We start from the raw sequence: 25,802 nt of genomic DNA, 5'->3' as shown, positions 1-25,802 counted from the left end.
GACCAAGCATCAAGCCTGTCAGGTGCTGCGCGAGGAGGACAGGCCGCGCGTGGCGAACCAAAAATAGGCTCTCGGAAGCCTCTGATACGCAAACTATCTAAATACGTAGGACGAGCACGAAGGCCTTCCGGTCCGCCGAACGCGGTGGGATTTAATTTGCAGACACGGCCGAGGTAAAAGGAACAGCGCATAGAAAGGAGATCGGGCCACCTCATCGAGACAACAGCGAAGGAGTTATGATCAGTCGTATCTTTTTTGTTCCCTTCTCTTCCTTTCTCTCTTTTTCGGCTTCGCTCGAAACATGAATCCCAAAGAGGCGGTAGGCAAGGTTGATCAAATCGCGCCGCGCGAATACGAAAGAGGAACACGCGAAAGAAGGGTGAGTTGGCGGTCCGCGGAACGGCGCCAACATCAAACTGGTTTTCCTCGTAACTCCGGATTCTTCGTGTTCCGTAGGGGACGGACTACGTCGTATTGCGCGACCGGCGCGGTGGTAGGCCGAACGCCCGTCCGCCCGCTCGCCCGCCATTGCTCGACTTTCCGTACGCGGACCGAAAACAACCGCGCCGCGAACTTAACTTTTCGTTTTGGGCGAACTTATTCGGGTAGGACGCGGTGTGGACAGCGACGCACACGGTGACGCACGAGACAAACACTGCGACATACAAATAGTCCCGCGAACGATTTCGAGGACAGGAAAACGCGGGTGCGTTGCGGAAGGAAAGCGTCACGTGGCTAGAAACTAGCAACGCTTCATTGACATTGATTTTTGTTGACGAAGTCTCGCACGCAATCGAAAAACTGGTTTGTAACTTGAACTGGATACGTTTTTCTGCAATTCGTCATGTTATGAGTATGTAATGCGCTTTTTGTCCTAGTAGGTCTTGTTTGTTTGAGAATATAGGTTAAGGTTAGGTTTGGAGACTTCAACGCGCTCGCCATTTTGTCGGCGAACCGTTCGAGGACCAATTTGTCGTTCGGCGATATTCATTTGTCTTTTCGATGAAGAAATATTTGTGGAAAAAGGCAAGTGATGCTGTGACATATAAAAATAGGTAAATATCGATTGGTATGTTAATCTTGTTTTGGTTTCGGCGTAGACAGCGATGCGATAAATATCATAGAAACGCGACGGCCGAGTGTCGCGAGAAATCGGGATTATCGTATCCGATAGCGAGTATGTTAATGGTAACAAGATCTAGGGGAACGATTGGATTTAGGAAATATGCGCCACCAGGAACACGCGTCCATTAAGTGTAATTCCTTAATGAGTCCTGTCGGACCAATTCCGAGAATATAATCAGAAGCTATCGTCACCCAAGTTTTTTGCGCATACATATGCATCTGCGAAGATTCATGTCTCGCATTTCCATATACACATTTTTCTATATGCAGACTGTCATCGAATGAAAAATACTTCTCTTTAATTGCGAGTAATATTTCATTCGACGTAAGTAGGAGCGGAAAGAAAAATATGCATCGACCTGTTGAAGCAACGAGCACGATATAAACAAATGCATAAACTACTCCGCTTTGCGAGACACCGGCCCCCGGTCGCGTTTGTGACGCAAATCTATACCGGCAGAAATCATGATGATTTCATGCGCATTCGCGACTCATTCCGTGGTGCATTTGCATCGGTTGAAACGGTTGCCAGGAGATGATAGCCGACGCATCCCGGGATGATCGTGAACTTCCCTCACGGAACTGGCGCGTGGAAGACACGAAAGTGCCTCTGGCCGGGACTATTGCCGATAATCGGTTCAACGCGCCCGAACACGTGAAAACTCGCGGTTGCATAAGCGGCACGGATTGTAAACAAGACGTTTATCGGAATCAAAATGCAATAGCACAGGCCATCAAAGCGAACGATGGCAATTTTCAAGATTTCATTTAAGCGGAGGTCTATTTTGGGAGGTACTTGATATTTCTAGGCACCAAGAAATTCAAAATATCATTTCCACCGATTCTTCAATAAAATAGAAGATTCCTATTCAAATGTAATTTCGCTGAATCGTTTTCTATATTATTTCTCGTCCGCGCGGCTCGATGTTTTCTAGAGATAAGAAATTATGGAGCGAAAAATAATGGGTTATCGTGAAGCTGAGAAATGGTAATCTCTAGAAGTTTCAAGATTACTCTGTTAAACGACATTAATTCGATCTCTCGTCGAACGTCTAATAACAAGCGGAAAAAGAAACGATGAATAAAGTGATCCGCCTCCTGGAAACCGTTACAGGTGCAATTTTTCAATCGAGTAGCATCGACTGAAACGAGTCGCCTCGGGAAACCGCAAGAGGTGCATTAAGTGTATCGGTGCTGCCGTTATGGACACTGATAACATAACACTGGTTACGTAACGGCTCACAGTGTTTGCGAATGATTCGCGGAGTGCCGTGTTTTAAATAGACACGCGCGACTCGCCGCGTTTAGAAATTGTTAAGCAACGAATTACATATTGTTTCCTCCCGCGGCCATTGTCGTTCGATTGTCGCAGAAAACTTTCTCGCTTCCGTGACCCGGGGCATCGACGAGCGGATAAAATTCAGGATTAATTGACGCGGCGAATGTTTCTGTCAACTGTGATAAACCACGAGCGGGTCGCGATACGATCTGATGGGGAGGGTGTCGGGCGCCGCGGCGCCAGTCGTCTCTCCTGCGGTCAGAACAGAAATTGTAGAGCAAGAGAAATGCAGCGGACAGCCTGGCAGAAAAAGAGAATATACTGTTGTGAGCGTCCTTTCGCGAAACGAAGCATTTCACCGTTTGATTAAAGCCGCGCGCCTGTAATTTCACGCCCAGCATACGCGTTCCATGCCAACTTTCGTTGCCCTGGTTGAAATGAATAATTACCAGTCCGCGAATTCTGTGCGTTTGTTGCTGCGCGAATGAAAATTCTATCTGATACTTCTTTTCGATGCGATTAAGTCTTAATTAACCGGTATTTACTATTGGTATCTGGGAATTAGTCTTGAAACTATGAATTTTTATAGGGTATGCAACGGTTCTCGTTACTGTATTCTATATGTTAATGCTTGTTTAAAAATGATTTCACAGTGTTCCCTCGTTACAGTCGTTCAGGTTAAGACCGACGGTGCGGTAATAGAGAATAAGAAGACATGATTCCGCAAATGTTTTAGTTGGCTCCTGACTCCTACCTCGACACCTCCTGATTCATATCGACAAGTATTTACATGATAAATCGTATCTTGCAATATTATAAGCTGCGGTGAACGAACGAGCACACATTACTTAACTGTTCTTTAGGAAATATTAGGTGCCGGCAAAAGTTCGTGCAGTTTTCTTGTTAGTAATAAACTGAGATCCGATTTCAATCAGTATTTTATTAGTTTAATGAATGTTATTGATATTAGCGGCGAATTATGTTTATACCGTTGCTATCAAATAAAATAAAATCATTTCACAGAGACGTTCTTTGTGCTTAAATTTTGATTTAAGAACCCGAACGAACTTTGTCCGATACCTAATAATTAAGACAGTCGTCTTTGCTTGTAACTTGACGGTATTCAGAAGGAAAGAATCGCAATAGGCACGTTTCATCGATCATTCTGAGCAAACGATCCGCGGAAAGGAAGTCGTTTACCCGTGACGGAGGAAAGCAACGGAGGAATATCCGTCGTTTCGCCGAATTCAGAGTGGAAAAGGCTACATCCCGGCCGGGAAGGTGACGCTGCCGTAAATTGTTAAGATCAGTGTAGATTGACGGTGATTGTGACTACATTGCGAAGGCCTTGGCTCGCTTAACACCCGTCGCCGGATTTATCGGCCGCCATTCCCTCATGAAATTCTTCGGTGCCGGTCCGTTCCGAAAACCGAGCGTCGGGGTCCCGAAAGAACACGCTGGTCCTTGACAACTTTTTCGCTGGGTATAATTTACATGCGTGTGCATCCTCGCATCTAAATACCCATATTAAGCCGCGGAACCGTCGGAAATATGGAAATCTCGTATAACGATAAAGTAATTCGCCGGAGGGGCGTATAAATATCCGAAAAAAGGGAAAACGAAGATGAAAGAAAGAAATCAAAAAATACGCTTCGTGTCTTCTCCGCTCGATGCAAGTATAAATTACGAGCACCGACGAACTGGTGTTCGCGTTCCTGTGTGCACATGTATGTATGTATGTATGTATATACTTATTTACGTGTGTGTATACACGGCGTTCGCTATGTAGAAAGTATTCGAGCCACTGGCGTCAATATAAATCGATAAAACGATTATTATTCAAATGGCTCTGCATCGCGATATTAAAACGCTCGTTTGGATTCTCGACAATAGCTATCGGTTCGTTAACATCAATTAACTGGTCTGCGAGAGACCAACGCGTTCGTAGAACACCGAACAATCTTTCTCCCTTATGGCCGATTCATTCGAAAAGAATTCAAGCAACGACCGGTTATTTATTTTATTCGTGCCTCGTTTGCAATAAGGTGGCCGCTATGGGCCGTTTAATTAACTGACTGCCGTTATTAACGCGAGTCCACTTCGATCTTCGTGAACCGTTTCACGGAGGTCTGGTTGGATGAAGAATACGGTTCATAAATTACGCTAAACGATCGTCCCTTCGCCGTGCTTTACATAGTTGCATTCGCTACAAGCGCATAATACTAATACGAACGTTTCGTGAACAAGTCGTTGGATAACAGTAGTACGTTTACCCTGGCCCTGTTTGTCTCGTCGTACCTGCCTTGCATCCGTTAACGTCTGACACGAGGATAACTAATAGCAACTGCAAAACATCTCCGTTCGAGTCATCAACCCATCTACCTCAAGCTTCGAATTCTGAAATGTATGTGAATAATACAGTTAAGAGAATATAGAACAGGAAGAGGTAACATGTGACGATCATATTGTGTAATTCTTAAGTTTCTAAATCCGTCACGCGTTAGATAGTCGAAAGTGGGCAGATCAGTCTGGTCAATTAATGTCAGCCGTTAAGTTATTGTTGTAACCCTTATCGTATATTGCAAATACCGCGATGCGTTTCGTTATTAACATGCAATCGATCTATTTATCTTCCCTCCCAGGATTTCCCAAGGAACCGCGAGCAGGGAAGAGGATCTGATACGTGTATTTCACTGGAATAACTATGTACAGACTACGGATTTCCATGCAGTTGACAAGAATGTTCGAGAAACGATCAAGCTCGAAATCCGATGATATTTAAGCCGGTATTAATTCACCGATTTGCTAAATTTCTCTATAAAAATGGAAATTCGTTGAGCTATCTGTATCCGAGCAACGAGTATGGGGCAATCATTCATTTCGCGGAGAATGACGAATTCCTGTTTCGAAGATATTCCTACAGAATGGAATTAATATTTAATGTAATCGGTACGGCCCTCATTAGCACAGCCGGGTCGTATTTATTGGTAAACATAAAACGAGAAATTCACAGTCACGGGGAACTAGTTCCACTTAATTTGACCATTCGGGTACCGTTAGCCGATTCGAGGATACCTGACGGCGTTACGTGGGCATGCGGCTCTGGCCAGCGTTTATTCGGTTGCGACTGCGGACGGGTGTAGACTTTACGCAGAACAAAGTTTATATAACTCCGCGGCGCGGTTGATATCGCGGTAACCGCTATCGTATCGGGACGAGAAAAAATCCTATAACTAGACCATGAAGATGGTCACTGACCAACGGCTGCGAACGAATAAAGTCATCGTCGTCGGGTCGATTTATCACGAGAATTACGAGACTTTCAAGGACAAGATTATCTGTCACAATGTGCCTCGAAACCTGAACACGGTTGTCGAAAGGTCGATCGTGAAATCTTTCGAGGCGATCGAACGGGAAAGTAAACCAGCATTTGAGGAAATAAACGTTTCAACTTAACTAGCAAAAAGTCGTCCTATTTATAAATGAATGTTTCCTACAATTATCGGCTTTCGTATCTTACCGATCGTTGGAAGAATTTCGAAGACAGTTGTACCCAATTAAGATTCTTTAATTAGAAAAGACATTTGAAAAATAAATTCGTCCGTTGCGCGAGTTTAAATTTCAAAATGGCCGAGGAACAACATCGATCGAGATCCCGAAACTTCGCGACGGACCGTTAGCGTTCCCCGGGTTCCTCGTTGGTTTTATTATGAAAGCTGCATATCGTAGGTCCGATCGATCAAGATGGAAGGCATATGATACGGCAAGGAACGGAAAAGCGCAATACGAAGACAGAAATATCGCAAGGTATCGAACACGAAATCAACACGATGCATTCCGCCGGGTTAAAAACATCGATCGGCGTCTTTATCGTCATGGCAACGTCTGCACTTGTACAATTGCGCCTGTGTGTATGTAAGTACGTCGCGCGCCGACTTGCGCCTCTATACATACGGCACACAATATCGTCGGCATGCGCGCCCCCACGCACTCCGTCGTACACACACGTGTGCATATACGTAAAGAAGAAGACTCTTCGCCGATTACATGTGTGCCCGTACATACCTCTTCTTTATTCGTTATCCTACTCTATCTTCCTTGCTCTATTCTTATCGTAGCACGCTAAGAATGCATTTTCACGGTTTCACCAACACGCACTTTCCGTGTGACGCACGTGGCGGAACAGAAATCACCTAGCCGAAATAGTTTTTCTCCTGGCGGGGAAATGGTTTACGCTCGATTAATTGCCGATACGGGATCGAAGCGATTTATCGATTTCCGTGATTGCAAACTTATCGAATAGTATCGTTTCGATTAATCGCGGCGTGACCACCGGCCGCCGCATAACCCACACCGGTATGAATTACACCTGAAAGAGAACTAGTCCGCACGATTCCGCGAAAAGTGAAAGCAATCATTTAATCGTACGGTGTATATTGATACGCATCGTGTTTAACGAGCAGAAATGGCGTTATTAATATTGGGAACGCGGTAAACACGAGCGTGTCATGCGGTCGTGTAAGTAAATACGGCCGTGTGCGTGCGTTCGTTGCCTGATCGGTTAACGCTGCGTTTCTATAGAATAGATAGTTTATGCCTAGAGCTTTCCAGAAAAAAAATCGTGTAATGATGTAATGGGTGATAAAACAATGTTTTCGATAATACACTGCGCCTGTTCTTTTCTGTTTTTTTAATAAAATGTAGTTATTTAGCGCAAGTAAAGTAGCATGTCGACCGATTTAATATATAGAATCGATAAGACTGTACGAAGAAAAAATCGATTTGAATTTGAATTGATCTCGCGCGACAGAATCTACGCAGTTAATATGAAAAGGCCAACGCCGGACAATTTATGTGATAACTCGGGAATGAAGGGATAGTGTTTTATCCAGGCGGGTAGAAAATAACCATGGGCAAGAGATATCGGTGACGTTTCAGCATCAACAACACCGCCTGTCAAATGAAGGGACGAAGTTCAAATTCATTGATAATCGCGGCCACGTTCCGTGTATCGCCAACATTAACGCGGGTTTGAACAAGATTTGTTATCGTGTACGTTAATTTAAACAGGTCGAACGTAACTAGGAAATGACAGCCATCTGTGAAGCGTTAGAAAAAATTATGTTTCATGTTTACCAAGCGTATGCGTGAAATGCATTTGTGTATGGGAGATCCATACGGCGTCCATATTGAAAACAGCATAACCTCAATATTTACATCTTTATAGCAAGCGTTTTTACCCAATAATATTATTCAAAACTCAATGACACGATTGAACCAATTATCATGGAATACCGGTTATTGTCTTGTATCAATAAACTGTGCGAGAAAGTTTGCCTGGGTGTGCACGTTATTGTATATAACCTTGATATCCAACTTCACTGTAATCACGCATTCTTTGACTCGATTTTGAGAAGAATACGCGCGTCTGATCGTTTCCATTCCGAGACATGTTTATCTTCGCTGTTGCTGTCGTTTTGATATCATTTGGAGAAACTTTTCGTCGAACAGTAACGTCGTAACGGAGCGATATTCGAATCGAATACACTTGTCTCATTTAGGGTCATATTTACTGTCGTTGTCCAGTGGATTGCGTTAAAGAGCACGTAATTAATTTAAGCTCACAGTTCAGTTATGTTATGTTGATACCATGAAAAAACATTAGGAGGGCCGTGAACGCAGCAGGGCTATCTCGTCGACTGGCAGGCGAACCATTTCGCAAATTTCCTGGCGTACCAGTCTATCCACTTACCGGCCGTGGCTTTGGTGTTTTTCCCATGATGCCTCCTGTTCTTCTTCTCCGATAATCGGCCCTTCAGTAACATCGTACACGCACTTTATCACGATTTTTCTCACTCGTCTTACACTGGCTACGCATTATTATTCACCCGCACGGTAGCCATTTGCCCTCTACCTACTCGACTATAAAGCCAATCTCGTCGTTTCGTTTAGCCTTTGGCTTTCGGCCATTCAACAGCCTTTGACGTCACGTCGATCACGGTGCCGTATCTAGGCAAGTCTCGGATTTATACCAGTTTGTTTAAAAATCAATCGACGAAAGCTACATTCTGCCAACGAAATTCTACCTGGAAATCCCTTTCGACGAGATTACGTATATGTAGACTCTTTACCTGAAACGTAAAATGCCTTTAAATAGTTGTTGTGCACATTTACACGTTTTTTCGTGATGCACAGGGTTCTACGTCCTCTAAAAAAACAGAGGGGCACTGGCAGATTTCGAAACAATCTGTTTTACCGACGTACGGTTAACATTTTAGTTGGGAATCTGAAATGTTTAGTACTTAAGTAATAGCGCCAAAATTCGTGACTGTAAAATTCAGAATGGAAAAACGTACAGTTCCGTGGCGGATTATGATCTAAAATCTTTCTACGACTTGAGGGGGTGAGAGAAAAAAAAGACTATTATAAATGCGTGTAGGTACGGCCTTTTACTTCACACAATCATGTTCTCTTTCGAACACACAATAATATCCCCAACCGAAGGTTAAACAAAAGAATATCGAAGGCAGCCAATGTATCGTTGAGGAATTGGTTTCTCGCGATTCTCTTGTCAGTACGAATACATTTTGCGATAAGTTCCCGTTTGCGTGTCGATTTTGCTTCCGTCGCTTCACGATAAGACAATACCAAAGCTCACAAGAAACCATACGTACATTTTTAATAACCATATCATATCTATATATATATGTATATATATATACCATCGTGTATAAATCTATATATATATTTATATATATATATATTATAACGTAAGTCGAAAAGGACAATCGTATTCAACATACATACGTCGGGCATCTATATAATAATCGGTGCGAGTTACATTTTGCAAAAAGATCACAACAATTATGCAAAAATAGACGTTATTCGTCGCCCGTCGTAACCGCGAGACAAAAACGAGGGTCACTCGTCTCTTTTTTCTCTTCCCCTCTTTTTTTCCTTTCTGTCCTCGACATTTCGACAGGCGACGAATTAACCGCAACACTCGGCAATATAGGTTACAGTTTGCATATTCGTCGACGTAAGAGTTCTAATGTTTCTCCATATTTTTTCGTTTTTCGATCTCCTTTTCGATCAATTAATTTGTTACATTTCTTTTTCCCTCTTGTTTCGTTCTTTTCCATCTCGCGTTAGCACTTCTGCAAATAGCCCCTTTTGTAAAAATTTTCTGTATAGTTATTCGATATCTAGATCGTAGGGTATCGGTTGCAATATCACTGCGGCAAGTTGCTCTCCCTATGCGCCACTGTTTTTCTCGTTTTCCTTTTCGCAACGATACCATGACCAGAGCTAAAATTTTCCTCTCGGTTATGCCGTTACCCCCTTTATTAATATACATATTGCATTACATACGATGCACATGTATACATATGTACGAAATATCTATGAAGGCCGAGGAATCGTCAGCTGCGTGTGTCGTGTTGCAAGAAAAGGGGGAACACCCGACGAAAACTTTGCTCCAGTACGGTCGTTCGATTATTCCTTCGTCCCTTTCGCTTTCTCTCTTTCTCTCTCTCCCTTTCTTTCTCTCTCTTTTTCTATAAATATGTACTTCCAGCGATGATGTATAGTACGAATGTAATTAAGGCCCCTAGCCACGGTATCCATACGTGCATAGAGGAATCAAATATGTCTCTCTCTCTCTCTCCCCTCAATCTCTCTCTCACACTCTCACTTAAACACTACACATTTTGACAAATAATTAAGTCATCACAGAAGCATCATATTATCATATTCAATTAGACTACATATCTTGTGAATGTTCTTGTTTTCAGTTTAGCGCAGTAATATTACAATGATCGAGTACAAAATGATTTTTAAAGTTTTCAAGCCTAGTATAAAGCACTATCATATAATATTATAAGTGTGCTTACATGTCGGGCACATACCACACACACGTACGGTTTACTTGTTTTTTTTTTCCTTTTATTTACGCATGGTATGTGTACACACATATGGTCGCGATTACCACTTAAGATCTAATTGTAGCGGTAAGTATTCTATTTTATTAATTCTATGAATGAAAGCGAAAACCATTCTAACGAAACAGAACATCGACAAGCTCAGCAAAAACTGATAGTCGAAACTTGAAGTGAAAATGCGATGTAGTGAATTAAAAAAAAAAAAAAAGAAAAAAAAGAAAAAAACAATGGTACAAAACGTTTATAAAAAGCATAACGTTACCCGATTCTAATGTGATCGTTGTCGCGATTCTTTTTTTCTCTCGGGGTTCAAGTGAACGATCCATCGATCGGGTAATGAGAATCAATAACAACACCATAGCCGTCGTACAAAATGAAATAATATATAAGTATATATTGAAAACAAGCGAGTTATTTAAAAAGAATGTATAAAAAAAAAGAGATCTTAAAATATCAGTGACGCCAACATACACAATCAATCACAAACACAGAGAAGTTAATCATTATAATGCCATCTCGTAGAAGATCTACAGTCGTGTAAGTGGTAGGCACGTTAGAACTGAAAAATGAATATTTTACACGTCGTATCCAAAATCTTAGATTAGTACGTGTATAATATGTCTGTGCAACCCCTCCTTTTCCCCATAAAAAACAAACGAGTTTTCAGTTAGACGAAGGCAGTAATTTTCTTGCACGAGTACAAACTGGGAGACGGTTATTAAAAAAAGATGAAGAAGAAGAAGAAGAGAAAGGAGGACGGTGAGGCACACGGCCACCGTGTTACTTTTTCTCTCTTATCTAATCAAACGTCGTGTCTCCCTAATTTAATCGCTGTGATTAAATAATGATCGTTAAAATTGCAAATCTCTCCGGCAGCTACGATCGCTTGCAAGTTTCCTTGAAAATTTATCTCGTGTTTTTGTTCTTTAGTTTGTTTGTTTGTTTCATCCAGCGAACGAAAATGGCACAAAGCGTAAGCGGAGCCTCGTCGAGGACGACGGGCGCGACCCTCCTGGTTTTATTCCGAAATTGAAACACGTGAACTCCGTTGACCTATTCAGCGAGTGACACTGCAAGCGCCTCCGTTAGTCGAATCCGGGCTCTCCTCTTTCCTCGATTTATTGCAACGATGAGAAGGTATTTTTAACGAGGATCGCGGTCGTGAACGATCCCATTCCGTTTACCCAGAGCTGGCGGTCTCGTTCTCGGAGTACATGGCCGACAGCTCGGACAGAGCCGCTTTGTTCTGTCTCACCATCTCGGCGTGCATCTCCTTTGGGACAATAGAAACAAACAGGTACTTTAAACCGCCGAACATTCATCCAGCTTAACACTAATTCTATAAACGGGGTATCATAAAAGGGCACCATGCTAACTAATATTAAGCTAACATATATTTAAGGAATGTACCGTAGCTAATAAATGCAGGGGGTCATGCTGAAAAGAATGTAAAAGGTATACAGGGTGTAAATCAAATATTGATCCTCCCGTGTTACAAGTCTCAACGTCCCGAAACGGCGAAAGAATCAAAAAGAACGGTACGTCACGAACGAGTCGTTTCCCCGCAAAAGGTAATTGAAGTTGGACCAATCGTGTCACGCGACGCCCCTCCCATCGCCGTCGTCATACTGCGTATAAGGACGAGTGGGGGAAGCAATGCGCCACGCGATTGGTCGAATTTCAATAAAGTTTTACCAGGAAACGGTTTCCTCGGGGCACACGGCTCTTTTTTGCATTTTCCTCGACAAGTCGAGCGGAACAGATGAACGGCAACAGAATTTAATTTTAACATTCGAGTCCCGGGTAAAATTTACGTCCTGTACAGATATAACGAACAACTGAATTTCCCTGGAAGGTTCGCTGGAAATGTATGGCGGGGAAGAATGGTAACAATCTCGAAACGAAAATTCCTTGGGTCGTGACCTACGGAAATCACGAGACACCTACTGAAACCAGTGAGCGGAACAGATAACGTAAGAAGCAAGCGTCTACGGGGGTAGACGAGGGCATGGCAGTAAGACAATCAAGAGTATCGAAGTCAACAGAAAGAGAGCGAAATTACATGCTGGCGAATAGCCTCCACACGACGTTGAATTTCTCGCCATCGGTTCTTCTCCGCAGTATCAATCCTATGCGTACAAATGCACCTTATCTTCGGAGTGCTGTCTTCCGCCGCCTTGCGCATTTTTGCTACCTTCTCAGTGTTCTAAACGACCATTTCAAATTCCCTTGTTGGGTAAGTCTGTTCATACTGAGTGCGAGAGAGAAAGGATTTCCACTGGAAACGTCAACTGACCGAGAAACTGATCGAACATGACCGAGAAGAAGGAACGAAAAAGGAACCAAGTGTGACCAAAACAGAGAGCTACAAGAAGCGAGAAATCCTTCCTGCGTACTGCCCCAACGAAACCAAACCAATGGAACCAAACCATAAATCTAATTGTAACGGGTCTGGGCGATTCTGGACGGGCCCATGCGACTTACATGTTTACGTAGCTTTTCCTTCTGATCGCGCTCGATGTCCTCGCGACGTTCACGGGCCTGGTCCAGCTTGTCTTGAATTTGGGTCTCCAGCTGTTGAACGCGTTCGGATATTGCCTGACGTACGCGAGCCGCTTGTTCTTCCTGGACATTTAAAAACAAGCATTCAGTTGAACAATGATATAAATTTCCAGTGAACTTGTCGATTGATCAAGGGAGACGATCATGATTCAAAGAAACGACTTCAAACGGCGCTGTAGCAATCAGTGTCTTATCCAATGGACAGCTCTGTCGAGAAACCACCTTGAACAATCAATCAAGTTTACTAAAGGATTATCTGATTAACGATTGCACTAACATGTTCCTTAAGGCGAACCAGCATCCTCTTGATGTTGTCATCGCGTTGAGCAGCAGCGGTCTGCAGCTTCTCCTCGATGGCGCAACGAACCTCCTTGGTCTGCTGTTCAAGACTCAAACGACTCTTCTCGATACTTTCGAACTGTAAACGATACAGAAATGAACGGGCTAGACACGAAAAGAGGATTTAACGAGAGAGTTTAGTCTGATTGCAAGTTCATGTTTAACTGACATGTTCCTTCAGCTTGTTCTTCAGCTCCGCGATGTGTGCCTCTCGCTTCTCCTCAGTGTTGTTCATCTTGGCATGCAACGACTCGCGGGTCGCAGCGATGAAAGCGGCGCTAAGCTCATCCTTCTTGCGAGCCGCTTCCTCGATTTTGCTAAGCTTAGCGGCGAGAGCGGCGAGCTTATGAGCCTCCAGCGAAAGTCTTCTCTCCTCCGCCGCTCTGAGCTTGTCCTCGATAGCGACTTGTTGAGTCGGGCTCGTCTGCGGCGGCGACGGTGCTCTCTTCGGCACTGTCGGCTCCGCTAAGATCACCTCGTAGCAGAGTCCACCCTTGGATTTCTCCTGGCATCGAATCTCAGTCGCTGCGGGGTGGTATCGTGGATGTGAAATCGATCGGATCGAAATTACACTCCCCCCTCGTTCGTTATAATTAAATCAAGCCTAAGTATCGTGCTGATCCTTCTACCACTTGCTGCTAATTCAATTTATTGTAAGGGTTGCAGGGATCGATTTATTCAACCCTGTTCTACTTTCGAAGTATAACTGCGAGAATATCATACCAAAGTGGTATTTTCAATATTCTACAATCTCTAATAGAGAATTAGCAACTGCACGATCCCGTAGCAGTCTTTCCAAAAAATACCAACAAAAGATATACTCGTTTACCATTTAAACCCCAATCTCATTTGCGCAAGGTACTCTTACGTTCCATTCGAATAAATAATAAATATAAAACATTAACAGACAGAGACAATTAATTTCATCCAATTGCAGGGTTAATCGGTCGTCGCCATTCGTAATGTACCGAAACACGGAAACCCGCAGCCCCGATACCGGCGTGATTGAAAAAGTCACGATTAAAAAAAACGCCCAGTCCGAGAAGACACCGAAGAGTCTCGTCCATCTCGGTTCAGCCGCGAGGAGGTACGGGAGTCGTTTACGGAAGTATGACTCAGAGACGCGGAGAAGGATCGATCAGCCTACGGGACGATTGTCTCTAGGCGCCACGACGTCTAGCGTCGGCACACGCACCTTTCAGCTCGCTCAATCGCCACCCCAACACGTACACGGCCTCGCACCGCCGCCGCTGGAGCGACAGCTCCAACGTTCGCCCGGTGTCGATTTATAATTCACCCGGCGACATATTGGCGACCGTGCCGGGTTCGTTGCACCTTCGCAACCACCTCGGTTTCTCGGAAAATCGAGTGTGCGGCCGATGCGCGGCCCCCGTCGATCGATTTTCCGGGGAACCGTGTTCGCGCTCCGCGGGAGGGTAAGGTGTTCTCGCCCGAAAACACTTTACGGTTCTTCTCGGGGCGCTGAGCCCTCGGCACGCGCGTTCACCTTGACTTTGGAATTCCCGATCCCCGGCAGCGGTCGCGGATCATCAACTTTAAAATCATTGACGGGGAGGGTAGCGCTTGCCGTGACGAGGCGTGTGTAACTCGGGGGCGATTAACGCCGGGGCTCGATCACGGACGCGTAATGAGAAGGTGAGCGCGGCGACGGGGCTTGTTAATTAAAATTATACAATACATATAGAAGAAGGTTTGTGCGAGTGTACGTATAAGTGAAAAGAAAACGAGCGATTCTCCAGTGGGTACTCACTGATGAACTTCACTTTCTTCGGCTGCTTGGTCCGCGGCTTTCCTTTGCCGCTCGGCTTCTTGAAGGGCGCGTTGCCCCTCCTATCGCCCGCTTCGAAAATTGAGAATCGATGAGAGGTGCCGTATTACCGCGAGGGACCAGGGAAACAGGGATCATGCTTTAATTATCGGGAAATCGATGCAACCGTCTACCCACTATCGGCCGACAGCAAACGGTGGCCATCTTGGGCCGCACCCCGATCGTTTTGCGGAGGTATTCCGTGGATCACGTGCGTACCCGACCGCCCTTGCGACCTTTGCGCGTACTTGGCCAGATTTTTCAACGATCGGAGCAGAGAATTCCGAAGAATCGAGGAGAAATTTCGATGCCTCGTTGATCTATTCTATTTCAGCGGGAATACAAATTTTGATTCGTTCGAGATTACCGGCGTGTTAAATGCTCGGTACACATGGTGGTGGAACCGCGGTGGCACAAGTGCACCATGAGTACCGATTGGTGGACGGTGGAGAAATTGATCGAACTGCAGGTGTCTAGGATAATAAGATACCAGCGGTGTATCGACCACCGTCGACTGCGGCGAAAATACGGCTGCCTTCAAGTTCGGAAACTGTATCGCGTGTAACGCAGGCTTTTTAAGGGAGGATAAAAGAGCGAATCTCTTATATTTCCATCAGGAATGATCGGAATGATTTCTTCCTTCGTAAAAAAATGTCTACAGTACTTAACGAAATAAATCGAGAACAACGAACAATTGTGTAATTTGGAAAAATCGAAACCGATGATCGTAGTCGAAATCGAGCAAAGAACATAGAAAAAAAGAAGAGAAGGGTTAAAGTACTCCATTCTCGTATTAAAATGAAAAATTAAGCGAGCTAGTTCAGCCGATCACCTGGAAATCGGTGAGAATCGTTCACCGTGTACGTCGGCTCCTCCCTTTCGAAGCCTCGATGCGCTCGGACACAGCAGCCTCGAAGCGGAGAACGGTTGCATCTTGGGTGCCGGTTTCCGGCGGATCGTGTACACACCGTGAACTAGCGTGGGACTCACCTACGATGCCCAGGGGTGCCTTGCAGCTGTGACAGAAGCACTGCAGCACTGAGTCGCGCACGAGACCGATCAGCATGTTTCCTAGCCGTGTGCTCTTGCTATCCGCGAACGAACGAAGTTAACGGTTGAAGCCGTAACGGAAACCGAAGAGGGAAGGTTCCGCGTGAACGAGCCGGGCGGCTACCGTGAGAAGGGAACGGAAAAAAAGGCGAAGCACCGGTGGACGTCGGGCGGCGAAAGAGGAGACACACGTCCGACTAGCGAAGAGGAGGGCCGGAAGTGGCTAAACTCGTATCTGGGGCGGTGGCTGGAGGGCGACTGATCCGCAGAGTGCGCCACGACAACCCGGCGTCGCTCAATATCCACCCACCGGGTGCCTCTTGCGCCCCTAGCCGCGGCGGACCGTCCCCCCGCCGCTTCGAGCTAGCCTACCCGACGACAAGCCACCCTTCCACCTCTACCACGCTAACCTCCAACCTCCAACCTCCACCTCGGGCAGGCTTTAACTATGCCTATATCGTGGACCCGGCTGCCGCGCCGGTCGCTAGGCACGTGTGGAAACCTACGCGGAGGCGTAAAATACCATCTGTCCAACCCCGACCACCCCTCCGAGCCCTCTTACACTTTCGGCTCCTACCCTTGATCAATGGACGGTGTATGCCCTCTTCGGGAACGTCTTCGCGAGGTTTTGCGGAAATATTTAGCCGGGCCGAGAAAAGCGACAAAAAGTTGAAGTTCGAATTGAAATTACGTCTGACCTCGACGTCGGAGGCTTTCGAATTTTCCTTCTTTTTTTCCTCGTTGCACGGGGGAGGGAAACAGCTACCGCGACGCCGGTACAATTCCGGACTTTTGTTCGTCCGGCTCTATTCCGCGAAAGAGGCGTTTCGTTGGGAGAATGGCTCCTCGAGGACAATTGTTTGTTCGAGTATTTAACGGCACGCGAAGGGGTGAAGCATGATAGACGATGATTTTAGAAATATTTGTAAGCTTGTTGCGCAGAGGTAACCTCGTTAAAACGGATAATTCATTGGAGCGTTGAGATGCTTGCGGATTGTTCTAGCAGAGCTGAAGTATCCGGTTAATTTTAGCCACCCTTAGGCTTATTATTTTTGGATTTTACTTTGCGTCGGGATTATTGAGTAGCAATCGTCTTGAGAAATTGTGTACTTTGTGTCGATATTCTTTAGAAAGGGAGCAATGTAATGTTAAGATATTCTGCGTCAGAGGGGTGACGTATCTGCCCGATCAGAGCTACCCTTGAGGCTGCAGCGTTCCTACTGAATAATAGACGATATCTTCGTTCCAAGATCTTTGTGAAACTTTTTCGTTTCTTTTTAGACTTTCTTTTCAAGATCCGTATTACGCTCTAATTTCACGTTGAACCAACATCTGAAAGTAAATTTACCGTCGTGTTGCTCGAATTTCATCTCAGGTTCGTAGCGAACTAGTTGATGAATGAAACGAAATTGCACGATTTAACAACGATGTTTGCAGGTGTTAAGTCATCGGAGCAAATGAAGACATAAAAAATTATCAGAGAGTAGATTTCTGTATTTCTTCGAAAAACGTTCCACGTCGTTCCGTGTGCTTTTACTTATACTTGATCTATTGATTTGGCTGCGAGCCTATTCTATTGTTCTTTCAATATTAGACTATTAATGAACCCAAGTCTTCCTACTTTTGTTCTCTTGAATAGGGATGCAAAATATCTTTCCAACCCCAATTAGTTTTAACGGTTTTCCAGGTTGATTTATGCCAGTGGACTTAATTAAAAAACTTCTCAAAAAGGGACGTTAACAACTCGACGTCCTCGAGAAGACATTCCCATATTTCATGCAGAGCAATCGGGTCTTAATTACGTGTTGGCAGTTCCCGAAGTACGAAGGCCATCTGTCCTGCCCCGTCCACTATGGAACCACTTATACTTTTGGCTCGGCCCCTAGCCAGAACACAGATCAATGGACGATATCTTCTTACAGCGATTTTCGTGAAATTCCGCAGTTCATCCGTAGATATCCGGCGACCGCTGAGTCACGCCAAAGAATGGAAGCGGAATCCCTCGATCGATCGGCGTTCTACGCGAATTGAAATCGTATCCAGCGTTTCGACGACGTTCTCAACTATTTCCGAAATAGATCTTCCTGGGCTAAGCTGTTTACTAAAACCGTCGGCCAATTTCTTCCACGCTGTCTCCGGCTCGCAGCCAACTTTCTGATCAATGGACACCTCTGCGGAACTCCGTGGTCTAGCTACATTGGCTAGTATCGTTCAACCGTTCCTAGACTCCACGTCGCTAGCAATAGGAGTGTAATAGAAGATTATAGTATCGCGTGTAGACCAGTCCGAGCCTAATACCACGCTCCGTAAGCCAACTGCTGCACAACGGCCGGTGATTGTTGCTCACTTCATTGATTTTCGAGTTTGCGAAGATTTTACGTAACCGTGCCCCATTTCGCCACCAAGCCGGCTGCGGATCTAGCTTCCCCGGCAAATCTTCGATTCCGTCCGGTTGGTTGCACCGGCTGGGCCGCAATGTGGGAAATGTCAACTTCGCAGTTGACATGCCGGAGGCCAGCCGGAATCCACGAAAATCTTGCATCAACACCGCCAGTATCCGTGTTAAACGCGTGCAACTCGAATTTCCGGGGATCGCTCAGGTTTCATCTTCTGCGGTATCCATTGAGATTTCCCTTTTTACCCTTCGATCTTCCACTTGAGTTCTCTCGGGCAATAATCTTCGTAATCATTTCTAAAGCGTGATTCTTTTTATTTTATTACGTTTTTACTTTATCACTGTTATTACCTTCATTACTCGTTAGTCCTCTAATCATTCAAACATCTCGAAGCTGAAACGTGCAGTCTTGCGTCTATAGAACATCTAAACATTATGCATGTTCCTTTTTTTATTACTGAGAAATGATAGGAAAACTGTCATAAAGACTGGGTTACCGAAAATGCAGACGAGCTGATCACCAACAAATTTCCGGACACCGGAATCATCCTGCATTGTTCACGGACGTGTCCTCTAATTGTTTCGCAGCCCGAGCCACCCTCCCGGAGGCTGGGGAGCCGGCACAATTCAGCCATTGTGTTCCTCCCCGATTTTCCTCCAAATGGTTCATCAATATTTTTTCTCGCTGCCCCACGTCTATATTTGCTCTAGATTGCTCTCCGTCCGGAAACTCTCCCATCCTCTGCCGCGCGACTCGTCCCTCATCACCGGATCCATTCCTTTTCTTCGTCCTGGTATGGCATATCATAACCGCCGCGGTCTTAACACATTGCCGGCCAATCGGATCGATCCTCACTCAGGTTTTCGCTTAGCGACACATTGCCGACCGATATTCGATTTATCAAAAATTAAATAACAACGGGATTAGCTGGAAATAATGTTTACCACGCTGATTCTAAAAGAATGCTCTCACTTTTTTTCACATCATTTCCATTTCCGTACAGTAATATTCTCAAACAGACCTGACCGTCTGGTTGTTGACGTTTTCTGAAGAGGTCTTTAAAAATTCCTCGATGCGGAGCGGAGCTTCACTCTTGAATTCCGCGCATACTTCAGCAAGAATATCCTGTTACATCGGGTGCCCCTCAATTCGTGTATCCGTAATTCGATCTCCTTGTTTCAAGCTTCTCTCCTCCAACACCGAGACAGCAGGAACATCTTGGACCAAGCGTTCGTCGTTCAATCATAAAAATATTACAATATAATTTCAATGTTAGTAATCATGAAAAGTGTTATATACATCATCGTACCAACAATGTCAAGACGATGACACATCAATGATCGCTCAAATATCATGACAGTCCTGCTAAAATTAAGATATCTCATAATACCGTCAGTGCTAACTGCTCTCCAGAGAAATCATGTGTACATAAACACGACGATCCCAAAGAAAGCTACATTCAGTGAAATTTCAGCAATAGACGCGACAAGTCCGTGGAAGCGGTTGCCGGGTACATGCGGGGTGGGCTAGAATTCGCGCGCCGTACAGTTTTCCGTTCCGGCGGATCGAAGAATCGCAGTGCCGGTACCCGACGTGACGCATTACGGCCGAAGGATACGTCCGCAAAGTGAATGAATCTTCCAACGGCGGATCGATATCGTGGAATATTTTCAGAAGCAGGCACACACCGACCCACGGCGGGTTGGGTGGAAACAGGAGGCGACGTTAATAATGCATTCGCCCTCTTTTTCCAGTGGTCACGAACCGCTGGTAAATTGCGCAGAAATCGGAAGCACGGCACCCGTTATGGAAGTGTCTCGAAACCCGACCGCATTGTTTGGCAAAGGTTCCGGATAACTTTTCGATACGCCACGCCATCCCCCGTATAAAGGCAATTCCCCGAACCAAGGGATCATCCACCAGACTTATGGGTGAAACGACTGGAGCGGAGACCAAGGAGAGCCGAGCCGGGAGTCCCCGACAGCCAAGCAGGCACACCAGATCGACTGACTCTCGCCGAAAGAAAAACCGGAGGGAGGATCGATGGATATTACAGAACGATGCCATCCCGTGCTCAGCCTTAGGCGCACGCGATAGGCGAACGTTACGTAATGAATTATTTAAGAGGTATTAAAAAATAATTGGCGCCGCCCGCAAAATCAAATGGAGCGTGGGTAACGGGACGCGGGAGTTGGTTTGAAGTCGATCGGCTTAAAATCGGGAGGGGAAACACGTTCAATTACGGAACAACTCCGCGGGACTCGCGCTAGAAAAATAATGTATAGGTATATATATATATATATACACGTGTATGCCGCGGGGAACAAAAACCTCTCGAGTTAAAATTCATCGTTTACCGCGGGCGGCGCACCGCGGGTTAAAGAAGTCTACCCAGTCGAAGAAAGAAAAAAATTCGCGGAACTTGATCCCGCAAGACGTTTAATGAGTTTCGCCGGCTCGTTAGATTTAATTGGATCTAAAGAAGCGTTAACAAATCGAGAAAAAAGGAAAAGAGAGATGTAAAAGGTAAAGAGAGGCGGAGGAGGTGGTGAGAGGTGTTCCCGTTCGACCGTGTAAAAATGCATCGTTTTAAAACGTGCTTTATCGACGTTGCATGCCCTTTAAGGCGGGAGGAAGAGGTTCGAGACCAGGAGGAGAGAGTTTCTCTCCGCGGGAGGAAAAGATAAAAAAGAAGAAAACGCGGTTGCGGACTGTTCGGCTCGATATATCATGCGCGTCGCCGGACAATCGGATTAACCTACGCACTTCAATGTCAACGTGTGCCGCGGTGCTCTTTGCGGCGAACGTACATACGCGCGTACTTGATCCAGTTTTTTGATCTCCCGTTGTAACTAGATACAAAAACTATTCCTTCGCGATTCTTTCTCCAAGTAGACTGGCATTAATAGTGCAATGTATCGGTAATATTAAGTTAAGATGAATCATCTCAATGTTGCACAAATAATAGAGTATAAACGTAAACAAGTTTCTCTTTTATCGCGAAATAACGCTCTAGAATTGTCTAGCCAATAGGCCAGTAAGCAGCGAAACAAACGGATCTACAGTTCCAAATTTATCGGAAATACTGTTGACCCATGTGAATCAGGATATTGTCAATAAACAGTTGAAAAAGAAACGTGCGTACTCGAGGGAGCGGTTTTTCAAGCGAGGTACGCGCGATTCGATCCCGTTTCCCGGCCGATCGGCGTTAAGCTGAAACGATTCTGGTCGCGACTAGGTTCTGGTCGCGTGCTGCTTTGCCGGTCGACGCCGCGTTGAATTGTGAAATGGCATTATTTATCGATACCCGACACTCGCGCGGGTGTCCCGTCGCACACCGTCCTCTCCGCCGGCGGCCGCCGGTAATGGGAGATCGATACAATTGTTTCGCATTGCGAAATTGGCGATCGCGCCGCGAAATTGCGCGCTACGGAAACAAATTTCAACGATCTCCCACGGTAGGGCTTTATCGTTCGCGTTCCTTTATTAACGGATTATTCGTTAGCGCTCCGATTCATGTCGACACCCCGATAACGATATCGGGGAATTCAATGTCTTGAATCGCGGAGGATCGAAACAATACTGTTTGTTTGTATTTACCGCGGTCCACGGGTTGATAACATCGGCAAACGGTGTGTACTTTGTAAATTCGATTTCACTCGCGAGTCAATTACCGTTTTGCAATGGAGTTCGCACGGTTGATTTTGATTTTATGAAATGGCGTTAAATTACTCGTTGGTTTCTTTTTTATGTATGCAGTTGAATCGATATTCACGGTGAAAGGCGAATTAGCTTTAAGAGCCGGGGAAACGGACTCTAGTCACTTGGGCACTGACACCTTTTGGAGAACGGTTTCATTGGTTCGTTGTACATCGGTGGTAACATTGAGCAGAACGTGCACGTGCTGACGAGTATTGCAAATATTAGTTTCTGTGAGGTACATCGGCTAAATTAAATCTGAATTGAATAACAAAGGATACGAACTGTCTGTTCGATAATAATTTTAGAATTACATTTCCAGGAGAAAGGGAATTAACTTATTTCGAGAATGAAACTGAAATAACGTCCGGTAAACAACGTCGTTTTCCCTTCAATGTTAATTTATAAATGAAGCAATTACATTTTAAGGAACATAATCCACGAGTGATCCGATTGAAAGCGATAATTGATCTCAGAAATCACAGTATTTGTACAATGTTCAACGATTTTCGTTTCGCCGGCATTTCATTGGAAATGCAATTTATTTCCGGGGGTTGAGAACCACTGAAAGGCGTTCAAGCACTGCAGTCAAGTCAGGCTGCAGTTGCCACGGAGAAGTGCAGCATGCACTTCTCCGAGGACGCCAATGGAGGGCTCTGACCTCTTCTCAGCAACTATCTACTTTCTGCTGCCTTAGGGTGTGTTCCTACTGCCACCTAAATTGCCTTACTAATTAAGGATCCTTTGTCGCGCTGACTTCGCATTGGGATTGCCCAAAAATCATGTTACGCACTATCCTGCTCGCTTTTTCTTTGTTCGACGCGATTTCGGTACATTACTGGCGACGAGTTGGTTAATCTTGTCGCAAACGTCGGATCAGTCCTTCAAGGAAGCTACAAATGCGGCAGAGACGTTGTAAATTTTATCGTCCACAAATAAATCGATCTGTATTTGCGTGTCGGTTCAGAGTATTTCAGATAGTAAACGCTCCATTCAAATTAAAATAGTACACGCGATTGTAAAAATAAAATAACGTATTCACTGCAATAGAGTTTTAAAATAATATTTATAAATATCAGTTTATTCCAAAGACAGAGAGTACAATGGGAATTTCTTTTAAAATATTTCTCTTCGTATGATTGAATGAAAGCTATTTGGCGAAAGTTCGTTTACTATGCAAAATACTATTTTAATTGTACCGAACGGGGTTTCATATTTTAAATGGTATTTGAAATATTTTTATTCGTAATGTTCCTTAGCTCTGCTGCGTATCGGATTAGAAAGTCCCGTCTACATGGAATCTTTATTAATCGATTTATTTAACACACTTTCAGATATTATTTAAGATTGATAACAGCATTATTCGCGTCGGTCAATGTCGATACTTTTTATTCGGTATAGCGTATACGCGAAACGGATATAGGCTATTTTGCCCATGTACATAAATGTCATCACTTACATTCATTGTTGACAGGCGATTCCGTTGCAGTAGCCATTGCAGGATCACTAGAAGAAAACACCTCGATCTCATGAAACTAATACGCGTATCGTGCGAATCAGAATATTATTTCAGATTCTGATTATATTTATTATCATCTTTTCATCTGTCCCACACAGCTCTACAATGCTTTATTTTGACAAGCGTCGTCCGCTCGAGTCACGCTCTTCGAACAAAGAAACTGCACAAAGGAGCAACGTACCCATTTATTTATTGTTTTCATTTCCCTAGAAGCTAATCCGATCGTTGATAAAACGCCTCGTTAATCGTGTGAACGTTTTCAAAGTTTGCCTCCTTTGTTTATTTTATCTTATCCAGAAGTAGACAGGTAAGATTTTCAGCAAACAAAACTTATCATTTACTGCGGGTTTGTTGTTCTTACGTAAGGAGGGCAGCTGCGAAAAAGGCAAAGGGATTCGGGCTCGGTAGAAATCCTTCCCCCCGATAATTCGGTGACACAATGTCAGAAATGTCCGTGTAGTTTGTCGCAGCGGTCGTTTACCCGGCAGAGAAAGGAATCTTGGATAGTTTTTCACGTAGTTTAACAAAACAAGCGTTCAACAGACCCGTTTGAACGTGTCCGTGGAAAGCCAATGGGTGCGATTTACTTCTACGCATGATCACCGTTCAAGAAAACATACCGCAGTCACGCTGCAAATCGAATCGCGGAAAACGTCGATCGCGTTGCTGCCGGAAAAAAGGTAAATGAACAGGACGCGCTCTTTGTTTCCCATGTCAAGCAGGAGATCAAGTTTTGCTGGTGGCACATGTACGCTGAACGACCGGCACGGCGTCTCTTTGTTCGAATCGGTAGCGTCCCTGTGTATCCCTGCACGCGGAACATGTCGCACCGATTTTCTTGTAAATGCTTTCGACTTACCTTTTGCACCTTGGATTAACAAAGAAACGTAGCGTCGGGTATTGCACTGTGTGTATGGAAATAACGCGACAGGATGGAATCACGTATCACACTCGACAATAATGCAAGCAGATCTGAACGGTCGCTGGACTCGCTAGCTGCTTTTATTGCGACATGCAAGTATCCCTGTGTATTCCAGCGATTCACACCAGTTACCGTTTGGCTACACGCATAACACGCGCGAACACATCGAAACGTCTGGAACGTCCGCGCGCCCCCATTGGCCGCTCCGACGAATCGGCGCGCCGCGATTCGCCCGTTTGAATCCGGAACGTTGTGTTAAGCCGTAACAGGCATGTCACGCGGATCGGCCACCACGCACTCGCAGTACCGTTTCATTGTTTAAAAGTATGGTGATTGTAAATAGGACGGGTTTCGAGAAGGTAACCGTAGTTTTGTTTCTTTTCGTATTTGCTTTGTTTACCGCGCGGATATCTGTACTATCTGCGTCGGACAGCAATACCGAGACGCAGACCGATTGGTACAAAGACGTTTGTACCGTTCGATGAATAACTTAAAGACAACGCAATAAAAGTACCATATCTGTTAATTGTGAAATCAAAATACAATGTTCGGGTAGGTATTATTATTTATGAGATTCATCGGGAGGAGTAACGATAAATATGATTGGCGTACTGTAATTTTTACGATTTCAGTACGATAAATTATTTGTTTAGTTTTTTTGTTTTTGTTTCTTTTTTTTGGAGAGAGTTAGCTTTGTAGGATTATGCGCGTCTACATATTCGAGCGGCAGACCGTCAAGCCGTTTAAAAAAGATTCATTCCGGATGAATCATATGTCTCTACATCTCCAGCAACGTGCGACCAATATGTGTGGGAAGTTCTGCGACCGTTGTGCGACCATACGAACATAAAAATCCGTTCCAAATATGGTCGAGTCGTTATAACTGGTTCCGATGATTTTACGAGAAGACGCGATATATTCGTTAAGATTTTAGCTAAATGTTAGGAGTTTCACTTTCACCAATTCAACTTGTCATATTTTTCTTATCATTAATCGTTAACAGAAATCATATGTTTCAGCAGTAAACAGGGGAACCATAGTTTACTGAAAGATATTGATCGCATATTTTTGAAATTTTATAAATTTTGAACGTGATTAGCGATAAAAGTATTCAAATTCAATCATAATTTTAAACGAAACCAT

At 44.6% G+C, this 25,802-nt stretch overlaps 2 protein-coding genes across 4 annotated transcripts in view; both read right to left on the bottom strand.

The window, feature by feature from the left end:
- NFAT (nuclear factor of activated T cells 3) overlaps window positions 1–8,397 on the bottom strand; it is a 55,922-nt gene extending 47,525 nt beyond the window's left edge. The window contains exon 1 of the mRNA XM_031994214.2: window positions 8,157–8,397. Coding sequence (XP_031850074.2) covers window positions 8,157–8,229 — 73 coding nt within the window. The 5' untranslated portion in view covers window positions 8,230–8,397. The remainder of the gene's footprint in view (window positions 1–8,156) is intronic.
- Window positions 8,398–10,711: 2,314 nt separating this feature from the next.
- On the bottom strand, window positions 10,712–24,845 carry stai (stathmin). Of its 3 annotated transcripts, none has more exons than XM_076366561.1 (7): window positions 24,597–24,845; window positions 23,678–23,724; window positions 13,415–13,770; window positions 13,184–13,324; window positions 12,829–12,969; window positions 12,407–12,550; window positions 10,712–11,617 (listed from the first exon to the last, which is right to left on the bottom strand). In XM_076366561.1, exons 2-7 carry the CDS (start codon window positions 23,712–23,714, stop codon window positions 11,525–11,527), a joined length of 912 nt encoding a protein of 303 aa, XP_076222676.1. In that variant the 5' UTR covers window positions 23,715–23,724; window positions 24,597–24,845; the 3' UTR covers window positions 10,712–11,524. The 3 variants fall into 3 exon arrangements, with proteins under 3 accessions (XP_076222676.1, XP_031850107.1, XP_031850105.1); XM_031994247.2 differs by lacking the exons at window positions 23,678–23,724; window positions 24,597–24,845 and adding exons at window positions 15,017–15,106; window positions 16,064–16,423; XM_031994245.2 differs by lacking the exons at window positions 12,407–12,550; window positions 23,678–23,724; window positions 24,597–24,845 and adding exons at window positions 15,017–15,106; window positions 16,064–16,414.
- Window positions 24,846–25,802: the final 957 nt, after the last annotated feature.

The sequence above is a fragment of the Nomia melanderi genome, chromosome 4 (genome assembly GCF_051020985.1).
Source record: "Nomia melanderi isolate GNS246 chromosome 4, iyNomMela1, whole genome shotgun sequence".
Lineage (NCBI taxonomy): Eukaryota > Metazoa > Arthropoda > Insecta > Hymenoptera > Halictidae > Nomia > Nomia melanderi.
Note: the sequence above shows the minus strand (reverse complement) of the source record. Positions and strands in the feature narration are given on the sequence as shown.

Bases quoted from the DNA above. Each gene is read 5' to 3' on its own strand.
- stai (XM_031994247.2), bottom strand. From the start codon at position 16,139: ATGCTGATCGGTCTCGTGCGCGACTCAGTGCTGCAGTGCTTCTGTCAC. The intron at 13,771-15,016 runs GTGAGTACCCAC...ACCACCCCGCAG, and splicing joins GAAGAAAGTGAAGTTCATCA to CGACTGAGATTCGATGCCAG. The intron at 12,551-12,828 runs GTAAGTCGCATG...ATGGTCGTTTAG, and splicing joins AGGAAAAGCTACGTAAACAT to AACACTGAGAAGGTAGCAAA.